At 37.2% G+C, this 12,167-nt stretch overlaps 1 protein-coding gene across 1 annotated transcript in view; it reads left to right on the forward strand.

The window, feature by feature from the left end:
* Positions 1-12,167, forward strand: part of PPME1 (protein phosphatase methylesterase 1) — a 65,236-nt gene that overhangs the window by 26,761 nt on the left and 26,308 nt on the right. The window contains exons 4-6 of the mRNA XM_080816051.1: positions 4,615-4,672; positions 5,130-5,181; positions 11,252-11,406. Coding sequence (XP_080672177.1) covers positions 4,615-4,672; positions 5,130-5,181; positions 11,252-11,406 — 265 coding nt within the window. The remainder of the gene's footprint in view (positions 1-4,614; positions 4,673-5,129; positions 5,182-11,251; positions 11,407-12,167) is intronic.

A 12,167-nucleotide genomic window follows, 5' to 3' on the forward strand; every position in this document is an offset into this window, starting at 1 on the left:
ACAAAATTGAATCAGTAATCAAAAAACTACCAAAAAAAAATGGGGCAGCTGGGGGGTACGCCTGGGTGGGCTCAGTCATTAAGCGTCTGCCTTCAGCTCAGGTCAAGATCCCAGGGTCCTGGGATGGAGCCCTGCATTGGGCTCCCTGCTCAGTGGGAAGCCTGCTTCTCCCTCTCCCACTCCCCCTGCTTGTGTTCCCTCTCTCGCTGTGTCTCTCTCTGTCAAATAAATAAAAAAAACCTTAAAAAAACCAGGGTGGCTGGATGGCTCAATCACTTGAGCATCTGACTCTTGGTTTCTGCTCAGGTCATGATCTCATGGATCATGAGATCAAGCCCCACAATGGGCTTCACTCTCAGTGGGGAAACTGCTTGAAGATTCTCTCCCTCTTCCCCTCCCTGTGCACACGCTCGCTCTCTCTCTTTCTCTCATTAAAATAAATAAATCTTGGCGAGGGAAACAAAAGCAAAAATGAACTATTGGAGCTTCATCAAGATAAAAAGCTTTTGTACAGCAAAGGAAACAGTCAACACAACTAAAAAGCCTACAGAATAGGAAAAGATACTTGCAAATGATGTATCAGATTAGGGGCTGGTGTCCAAAATCTATAAAGAACTCATCAAAATCAACACCCCCAAAACAAAAAAATCTAGTCCAGAAATGAACAGAAGTCAGGAACTTCTCCCAAGAAGACATACAAATGGCTAACAGACACATGAAAAAATGCTCAGCATCATTCAGCATCTGGGAAATACAAATCAGAACTACAATGAGAGTCACTAAGATTAACAACTCAGGAAACAACAGATGTGGAGGATGCAGAGAAAGGGGAACCCTCTCCCGAGTGACTGGTGTAGCCACTGTGGAAAACAGGATGGAGGTTTCTCAAGACATTAAAAATAGAGCTACGCTGTGGCCCAGCAATTGCACTACTAGGTCTTAATCCAAAGGATACAAACAGTGATTCAGAGGGGCACATGCACCCCAATTTTAATAGCAGCAGTGTACACAATAGCCAAACTATTGAAAGAATCCAGATATCCATCAATAGATGAATTGATAAAGAAGATGCATGTGTCCGTGTACACACACACACACACACACACACACACACACACACACACACAGGAATATTACTCAGCCAGCAAAAAGAATGAAATCTTGCTTTGTAAGTCTGTTTCTACTTCTATTATTCTAATGAATACGTTTAAAGAGGATAATTACTATGGACATGCTCTAACACTTTTTCGTTATTTATAGACCATGTTACGCTCTGAATTTACTTTGTTCTTTCATTGTTTTCTAATCTTTGTTTGCCACACTAGGATGTAAACATTATGAGAGCAGGGACATTGCCTATCTTTTTCATACTGTAACCACATTATTAATTGGTGCCAGATTTTTAAAAGATGTAGTATAGAAAGATTTATTAAATAAGTGAATGGAAAATCTGTTTTTAGCATTATTGTCTTGTTTAATGACAGGCAGATCATAAATTACTGCTTTCAAGATAAAGTTGGGATTGACAATTGACAATCAAAAAACTCCCTTTTTAAAATGTAGAGTAATAAAGCAAATTTAACAATATCTTTGCCACTTAATTTTTAAAAAGATTTTTTATTTTATTTATTAGAGCTTGAGCAGGGGGAGGGGCAGAGGCAGAGGGACAAGCAGACTTCCCATTGAGCAGGGAGCCCAGTGTGGAGCTCAGTCCCAGGACCCTGAGATCATGACCTGAGCCGAAGGCAGACTCTTTGCAGACTGAACCACACAGGTGCACTTAATTGTATTTCCAGAGTATAGATTTGGTTTTGGCATTGAAGGCTCTACCACCATCGTAATGTGTTAAATAACCTTTGTAAATTAGCTTTCAGGAACAAATAGCAAAGTGTAGTAGAATTTCAGTCTGCTATTCGCTTTAAAAGTATTCATTGGAGTAATAGAAATAGAAAAGACTTGCTTTTCTAGGTGATTCCTAAAATTTTTATTTACCTATTTTAAGTAATTTCTGCCCACTGTGGGGTTTGAACTCACAATCCCAAGATCAAGAGTTGCATGTTCCTCCAACTGAGCCAACCCGGTGCACCTCAAGCTGATTTTTAAAATGTGATTTAATATACTGACACTGAACTATTGGAAAAATAAATAAAACAATCCCATCTACAATAGCAAATAAATAAAACACTTAGGAATAAATTTAAGCAAAGAGGTGAAAGATCTGTACAGTGAAAATTATAAGACAATGATGAAAGAAATTGAAGAAGACACAAATGGAAAGGTACCCCATGTTCATGGATCAGAAGAATTAATATTATTAAAATGTTCATACTACCCAAAGCCATCTACAGATTCAATGCAATACCTGTCAAAATCCCAAAGACATTTTCCACAGAAATAGAAGAAAAATTCCTAAAAGTTGTGTGGAACAGGAAAAAATACTGAATAGCCAAACATCCTTAGAAAGAAGAGTCCAGGCATCACAATTCCTGATATCATATTTGCATCCAAAGCTATAGAAATCAAAACAGTATGGTACTAGCTTAAAAATAGACACATAGGCCAATGGGACAGAACCAAGACCTCAGGAATAAAGCCATGCATACATGATTAACAAGTATTTGACAGGGGAGCCAAGAAGACTCAATGGAGGAAGGATAGTCTCTTCAATAAGTGGTGTTGGGAAAGCTGCATAACCACATGCAGAATAAAATTGGACTCCTGTCTTATATCACTCACAAAAATTTAACTTGAAATGGATTAAAGATTTAAATATAAGACCTGAACCTGTAAAACTACTAGAAGAAAACATAGGGGGGCAGCCCTTTGACGTTGGTCTTGGCAATGATTTTTTGGGTATGACATCAAAAGCACAAGCAACAAAGGCAAAAAGAACAAGTAGGAGAACATCAAACCCAAAGCTTCTGCATAGCCAAAAGGAAAAAAAACAACAACCCAAACCTATCACCAAAATGAAAAGGCAACCTACAGAATGCGAGAAAATATTTGCAAACCATCTATCTGATAAGTGGTTAATATCTAAAATATGTAAGGAATTCATACAACTCAATAAGAACAAAAAAATCCAATTTAAAATGGACAGTAGAGGCCCCTGGGTGGCTCAGTCAATTAACGTCTACCTTCAGCTCAGGTCATGATCCCAGGGTCCTGGGATCGAGCCCTACATTGGGCTTCTTGCTCAGCAGGGAGCCTGCTTCTCCCTCTCCCTCTGCCTGCCTGCCACTTCCCCTGCTTGTATTCTGTCTCTATCTCTCTGTGTGTCAAATAAATAAAATCTTTAAAGAAATAAATAAGTAAAAATGGATAATAGACTTGAATAGACATTTTTCCAAAGAAGACATATAAATGGCCAACAGGTACATGAAAAGATATTCAGCATCACTAATCAGGAAAATGCAAATCAAAACCACACTGAGTTATCACCTCACAACTGTTGGAATGGCTGTTAACAAAAAGACGGGAGACAAGCATTGGAAAGGCTGTAGACAAAAGGTAACCCTTGTGCACTGTTGGTGGGAATATAAATTGATTGCTGTGGCAAGTATTTCCAGTACTCTATTGAACAAAAGTGACAAGAGTGAGCATCTTTGTCTTGTTCCTGGTCTTAGAAGAAAAGCTCTCAGTTTTTTACCATTGAGTGTGATGTTAGCTGTAGGTTTTTTGTATTTGGGCTCTATTATTATATTGAGGTATGTTCCTTCTAAGCTTACTCTCCTGAGAGTTTTTGTCATGAATGGATGTTGAATTTTGTCAAGCACGTTTTCTTCATCTATTGTACACTCTTGGTGGGAATGTAAACTGGTATATCTGTGGAAAACAGTATGGAGGTTCCTCAAAAAATTAAGATTAGAAATACCATATATCCAATAATATCTCTACTGGGTATTTACCCAAAGAAAATGAAAACACTAATTTGAAAAGATGTGCACCTTTATGTTTATTGTAACATTATTTACAATAGCCAATATATAGAAGCAACCTAAGTGTCTATCACTAGACAAATGAATAAGGAAGATGTGATATGTACACATAATGGAATATTACACTGCCTTAAAAAAGAATGAGAGCATGCCATTTACGACAACATGGTTAGACCTAGAGGTTATTATGCTAAGGGAAATAAATGAGACTGAGAAAAGCAAATACCAAATGATCCCATTCATATGTGGAATCTAAAAAAACAAGAAATTGAATCAGAGCTATAAATATGGAGAACAAACTGGTGGTTGCTAGAGGGTTGGGAATGGAGGAATGGGCAGAATGGGTGAAGGGGAGTGGGAGATACAGGCTTCCAGTTATGGAATGAGTAAGTCACAGGAATAAAAGGCTCAGCATATAGTTGGTGATAATGTAATAGTGTTGTATGTGGTGAGCATAAAATAATGTATAAGCTTGTTAAATCACTGTGTTACACACATGAAACTAATGTAACAATGTATGTCAGCTGTACCCAAATAAGAAAAAAAAAGTGAAATATCTTTCTTTGATTATTCTGAGATTCTTGAATTCTGATGGCAGTTCATTCAACAAGTTATCATCAGTTATTATTAGTGATGGGGAAAGATTTGCTAACTCAGATTTTCCTTATCTTCCTAGGCGGCGATCATTAGTAGGGTTCAGTGTAGGATTGTGGCTTTAGATCTGCGAGGTCATGGTGAGTGATGTTCTTAATTAGTCACTGACTCAATGATATATTTGCCAACTCCTTGAATAGTGTTAAGTATTACAAATTTCAGGTGACCACAAAATAACCTGGCCTGTTCCATTTGGGCTCCTTGAGCAAAGTCTTAGTTTCTATAAAAGATATTTTATAAATACACATATATATGTTGTTTAGCTAAAAAAAAAAATGTCCTTTAATATAACCAAATTCTGATGCTGATGATGTATAAGGAATGTGGATAATTCTTTACTAGGCCGCTAGAATTATATCTTCCTTAGGATGGCCAAATATAAAGACACATCTGTAACAGAAAACCCTTGCTAAGCCCATCATACACAATAATAAAATGTGCATTTCATTCCCCAAAATGAGATTTTTGGAAGCGAATACTCTTGCTTTTATAGTTCCTATCATTGGGAATTTTATTTTTTAAATATTTTCTTTTTAGGTGAAACAAAAGTCAAGAATTCTGAAGACCTGTCTGCAGAAACAATGGCAAAGTAAGTAATGTAATACTGTTTATACATCACCTGGCTTCCATTACTGTTTATTATAAATAGTGTGTAACTATTACTCTCCTGGTGAGATTGTTGGACAATAATTAGCATAGAGAAAATTTTACTTCTGTTGTCTTTCCTCTGTATTTAGTGTCTCCTTAGTATTTAATCTTGAAAGAAACATCCATCTTTCTTGATACATTCAGTGTTCTAGTCATCAAATAAAGCACTTGAAAATTCTTTGAGTTTGTGTTGCCTTTTTCTTCTATTAACAGAGTTGAATAGAATCTGGATATCTATTGGGAACTTGGGCTTGAATAGTGGTTGTATATTAAAGGCCCTACCCTGTAAGATGTTCTTAAGGTAACCTGCCCACCTTCTTTGTCCAACTTCCTAGTAAGACAAGAACAAGGTATTGAAGAATAAATAATTACCTGGGCCTCAAAGTACAAGATGGTGGTAGTATATACAATGGCCTCACATCTGATCACTCATGAGAATCACTGAAGAAGTGATTAAAATGCAGATGGTTGGCCTTATCCCAGACCTGCTGAATTAGTGCTTCTACCAGGGGGATCTGAACATTTATTTATGTTTTTGATAAAGCTATATAAAGAAATCTTATGCAGCCAGTCCTGTGACTGGTGTTTGGGAACCACTAACCTATATTGTAAACAGGATTCTTCTAACTACCCTGCTATAATACATGGTCTTTGAAGTATTTGACCAACTTTGGCCAAAAATATCTTGTCTCTTCTTACTTTAGCAGCTTTAATCCAAGAGTAAACCATGTTTCCTTCAGAACTCAAACTCATGTGGCCATAGGTTTATTGTTATAGTTCGTGCTCTTTGTGTGCTTTCTGTCTGCCAGGCTTTATTAAGTGTAAATTATGCATTTATTAAGAAAAATATTTATTGGGACGCCTGGGTGTCAACATTTGTTGAAGCATCCAACTCTTGGTTTTGGCTCAGGTTGTGATCTCAAGAGTCGTGAGATTGAATCCCATGTCAGGTTCCACACTTAGTAGGGAGTCTACTTGAGATTCTCTCTCTTCCTGCTGCGCTCTCTGTCTAAAATAAATAAATCTTTTTAAAAAAAGAATAAATTATTTATTTAAGTTGCTTATTTTAATTATCCATATTATTAATTCTGTAGTGCAGATATTATCTTTTTTTTTAAACCAATGAGGAAACTTAGATAGATTGACTGACTGTATGAGGTCACACAGTTAATAGAGCAGAATTGTGATCATTCAACTACAGTGCTTGGCAGAGAGAGAGAGAAATAACACTGTATGACACCATTCCATTCAGTGAACATATTTCTGAGAAACCATGAAAAGGGAGCTAAGAATCTGTTCTCTGAGTTGTTCATACTATCCTTTGTAATGTGAGAACAATAAAGCCTAAAATGATCAGGTGTTTGGTAATACCTATAGAAAGATTTGTGAACAATTTTTAAGGACTTAAAGGATTTCCTGACTGTTGACAAAAAGTGAGATATATCATCTAAGGGCCAGGCTGCCAAAGAGTTATGACGGCTTGAATGACGTTCTCCAGGAATTTGAAGAATTAATTGAGGATCTTAGGTATACATTGCCTAATAGTGTATCAGTCTGGGACAATCAGGGAAAAAAACACATAGAAATTTGAACAGGGCAAGTTTAATATAAAGATTTATTAAATATAGGGGCGCCTGGGTGGCTCAGTGGGTTAAGCCTCTGCCTTCAGCCCAGGTCATGGTCTCAGGGTCCTGGGATCAAGCCCCACATCGGGCTCTCTGCTCGGCGGGGAGCCTGCTTCTCCCCCTCTCTCCCTGCCTGCCTCTCTGCCCACTTGTGACTCTGTCAAATAAATAAATAAAATCTTTAAAAAAAAGATTTATTAAATATAGTAAGGCATTGGAGTAATGAAGAATTGCTAGTAGGAAGTAGAACATTAAGGAATATATATTTAATTAACTTGATTGTGGGAGTCATTTCATGTATCCATATACCCAATCATCATATTATACACTTCAAATATCATTTTATTTATCAGTTATACCTCAATAAAGCTAGAAAATTTTTCAAAAAAGAAAGAAAGAATATAGGAATAGCAGGTGTAAGCAGCTGCCACAATCCCCTTGGGCAGAGGTGGAACACCAATGGAAGAGGTTGAGATTTAGACCTTGCTGTAGAGGGCATGACTGTGGTTTACTGAAGGCAGAGAAGTCATTTGGATGCCATGTTGGCAGACCTTCGCCAGATATCTGCCCTCTACGGTACAGGGAAAACTGTTCACAGAGAGATGTCTCACCAGAGTCACTCTGCAACAAAAATATTGAGGGTGGTTCCAGAGATCTGCTGCTATACAACATAGTGCCTGTACTTAACAATGAGTTAAAAGTTTGTTAGGAGGGTAGCTCTCACGTTAAGTGTTCTTACCACACCCACACTCACACAAAAAGAAACTTTTGGAAGTGATGGTAAGACAAGCAAATACATTAATTATTTACTATTTTTGTATACCAATTTTACCTCAATAAGGCTAGGGAAAAATTTGGGCATGAGGGGGATGATATGCTGGAGAAGCCACATGTGCTGCAGGATTTGGGCGCTAGGGAAGCTGTGTGCTGGAGGGCTTCCCATGCTGCAGGTCCTGGGTGCTAGAGGCACACAAGCTTTAGGAGCTTGTGGAGTAATGCACTCGAACCAGCTGCAAAACCTTCTCTTTCTGTAATGTCTCTCTTGTGCCCTCTACTGATAAAGCTTAGCATCATGCCTGCTGGAAAGGAGAAGATACTTAAAGGCCTCAGACCCAGTTTTGGAGAACATACAATGAAGGATTTGAGAATTAGAGCTGAGAGACAATAAGTTGAAAACTTCTAACAAAAGTTAAAAAGAAAATAGATAATTAAGACTATCTAGAATGATGAAGATGATTACCAAAAATCAGAAGAGCCAATAATTTGGATTCTTGTGAAATAGTCAAAGCAATAAAACATTTATATGATTTCGGAGTTCAGTCACTCATATATATAATATATATATTATATATAATATATATATAATAAATATGCCTATATGTATAGGCATATTTAATGGACAATTAATGGGATTTTCAAGTAGTACTGACAGCACAATTTTTGCCTTGTGTATCAACTTCAGAACCTCAACCCTACATAAAATGCAATTCCACTGAAAGTAGAAGAAACAAGATTTGAGCTCTGATACTCTTTCTGTTATGTCTGTGATATGCTATATTGCTTCTCAGGAAATGAACCCAGTATTAATAAGCATGATAGAATCTCCTTACAAAGCCTCCAGCAAAACTGTGATGTATCCAGTTAAAGGCTAGTTTTCTAGATAACACCTGCTACTTCATCTTTATTTTATTTTTCTGTAACTTCAGAACATGTCTCAAGGCACTAATCTTGGTAGTTTAGCTAATCTTAATAAGAACAAATTTCTCCTGGTGGTAAATGATCAAGTGATTGATCATAACCACTTTTTGCCTGGATGGAATATACCTTTCCCAAGCTTAGATACATTTTGGAGTTCGTTTGTTTCAGACCCTGTCCACCTTCAGGCACACATGAAGCAGGTATCACAGAACCAGTCCAACTTAGTTACTTAGTGTTTTACGGAGACCTGTATTTAGATAACCTTCTGTAGCAACTTTTTACTTTATTATACTGTTAGTAACCAAAAGTTTTAGCTTTAAGTTTAACTCCAAAGGACTATTAAACTGTTACTTTTTTCACTTAAAAAATTACGTGGGCCTCCTTATCTCCCATTCAGATTGTCTGCAGATGCTACAGCTACCCCATTCATATCTGTATTTGTTTTATGAGATTTTTAAGATTAATTCCTTCTGAAGTAAATAATTAATAATTTTAAGATTAATTCCTTCTGAAAGCATTTGTCTTTGCCACTCTGAATGCTCTGGAGATCATATTCAAAAGGCTGTGTTCCTACATCCACAACTGCTATATTTGGATAACACTGTGTGGATGCTTGAGGTATATAATAACATGCAGCAAGGCAAAACTGTATTTTTGAAGTTAACTGACTCGGCCACTCCCAAAAGAAGACAGTAGAGCCAGCAGTCTCTAAAAACACACCACATCTACCTATTGCTGTAGTGAAGAGGGCCTCTAGACAAATCAAACCCAAGTTCCTACTTTACTTCTCATTTTCAAAACTTTAAGGTTTGACTTTGTTAAATAGATCCACTCAGAATTAAAGACTAGGACAGAAGCCAATAAAAATTAGCTCTTAACATCTTTTTTCTCAAAACATTATACTTACATTTATGTTCCTACTTCAAATAACTTTATATGACAAATTTTAAGGAGTAAGTAACATTTGTATAGCATTTATACTTTTCAAAGTAGTTTTCATTCACTGTTCTATTTTTTTTTAAATAGAACAATTTTAAAAATAGAACAATAAATAAATAAATAAATAAATAGAACAATTTTTAAAATAGAACAAATAGAAAATTTGTCAGAGAGAGAGAGAGAGCACAAGGAGGCAGAGTGGCAGGCAGAGGCAGAGAGAGAAGTAGGCTCCCCGCTGAGCAAGGAGCCCGATGTGGGACTCGATCTCAGGACCCTGGGATCACGACCCGAGCCAAAGGCAATGACTTAACTGACTGAGCCACCCAGGCATCCCTCATTCACTGTTTTAGTTAATCTTCAAGGCAATCTGAAATAGTAGGTCATTTTCTTTTTTTCTAATAAATCACATTCTTATCTTCATTTTATAGATATTGAAACTGAGAGATTAAATAATTCAATTTGACATAATAAAAATTAAACTGGGGCTGCAATTCATCTTGTGACTCTAAATTTTACTACATTATAATGCTTAATAAAATTGTTTTCCTGTTTTATAGTTAGGGAAACTGAGGTGTAGAGAGCTTACATTATTTGTCCAGTTTCAAGCTTAGGTTTAAAATAAAGATAATATATGGGGTGCCTGGGTGGCTCAGTGGGTTAAGCCTCTGCCTTTGGCTCAGGTCATGATCTCAGGGTCCTAGGATAGAGCCCCGCATTGGGCTCTCTGCTCAGCAGGGAGCCTGCTTCCCCACTCTCTCTCTGCCTGACTCTCTGGCTACTTGTGATCTCTGTCTGTCAAATAAATAAGCAAAATCTTTAAAAATAAACAAAATCTTTAAAAAAATAAAAAAATAAAGAGAATATGTAATTGTACTAAATGTGTGGAATAGTGAAAGTGTGATGTAAAAGAAAATGGGGTTCTTGGGCACCTGCGTAGCTCAGTTGGTTAAGCATCCAACTCTTGATTTTGGCTCGGGTCATGATCTCAGGGTCATGGGATTGAGCTCCCTGTTAGGCTCTGCACACATCTTGGAGTCTGCTTGAGGTTCTCTGCCTCTCCCTATGCCCTTCCTGCTCATGCTCTCTTTAAATAAATAAATCTTTTAAAAAAAGAAAAAAAGGGGTGCCTGGGTGGCTCAGTGGGTTAAAGCCTCTGCCTTCAGCTCAGGTCATGATCCCAGGGTCCTGGGATCGAGCCCCGCATCGGGCTCTCTGCTCATCGGGAAGCCTGCTTCCTCCTCTTTCTCTGCCTGCCTCTCTGCCTACTTGTGATCTCTCTCTGTCAAATAAATAAATAAAATCTTAAAAAAAAAAAAAAGAAAATTTGGGTTCTTAGTCCCATTTATCAGAAAGAGCTAGATGTGAGGCTACATGTATAGATACTGGGGGGCATAATAAGAGATTTACATAGGTATATTTGCAAGATGGTCTAGTAGACCTTTACAGTCTTTTTTTTTTTTTTTAAGATTTTATTTATTTATTTGACAGACAGAGATCACAAGTAGGCAGAGAAGCAGGCAGAGAGAGAGGAGGAAGCAGGCTCCCCACTGAGCAGAGAGCCTGATGCGGGCCTCGATCCCAGGACCCTGAGATCATGACCTGAGCCGAAGGCAGAGGCTTTAACCCACTGAGCCACCCAGGCGCCCGACCTTTACAGTCTTAGGACCCATAGTTACTTACTAACCCGTAGTTACAGACCAAAGGAAGGAGTTAAAAAAGAAAATTATTTTTACAATCTTCTCTTTGCAGGGATGTTGGCAATGTGGTTGAAGCCATGTATGGGGACCTCCCTCCTCCAATTATGCTGATTGGACATAGTATGGGTGGTGCTATTGCAGTCCACACAACATCATCGAACCTGGTGCCAAGCCTCTTGGGTCTCTGTATGATTGATGTTGTGGAAGGTAAGTTTTCTTAGTACTGACTAAATCAGAATCTTTGATTTATGAGAGACATCCGTGATTATTATTATCTTGTTTTAATTTATTGTTGATATTTAATTTATATTTAAATTATATTTAATTTAAATTAATTTATATTTAATTTATTGTTGATTTCTACTCATCTTGAACTATGTCCCTCTGTCCCTCTATATCTTTTTTTATGTTATTTTATAGCAGAAGCGCTTTCAGATATATTTTTTAATTGGCATATAACCTTTTACTAGTTTTAGGTATATAACATAATGATTCAATATCTGTATATATTGTGAAACGATAACCATAGTATGTGTAGATAACATACAAATTTTTTTCTTGTGATGAGCATTTTTAAGATCAACTCTCTTAACAGCCTTCAAATTTACAATACAGGGGTACCTGGATGGCTCAGTCAGTAAACTGCTGACTCATGGTTTTGGCTCAGGTCATGATCTCAGGGTCATGAGATCGAGCTCCATGTAGGGCTCCATACTCAGTGCAGAGTCTGCTTAAGATTCTCTGCCTCTCCCTCTGCCCCACCCCCTGCTCACATTCTGCATGCTGTCTCTCAAATGAATAAATAAATAAATAAATAAAATCTTTAAAAAAAAAACAACAGGTATACAATACAGTATTTTTAACTATGGTCACCATGCCATACATTATATCCTCAAGACTTACTTATTTTATAACTGGAAGTTTGTACCTTTTGACACTTTCCCCCATTTCACCCACACCCCACATTA

This window comes from Martes martes (assembly GCF_963455335.1).
Source record: "Martes martes genome assembly, chromosome: 10".
Taxonomy (NCBI): domain Eukaryota; kingdom Metazoa; phylum Chordata; class Mammalia; order Carnivora; family Mustelidae; genus Martes; species Martes martes.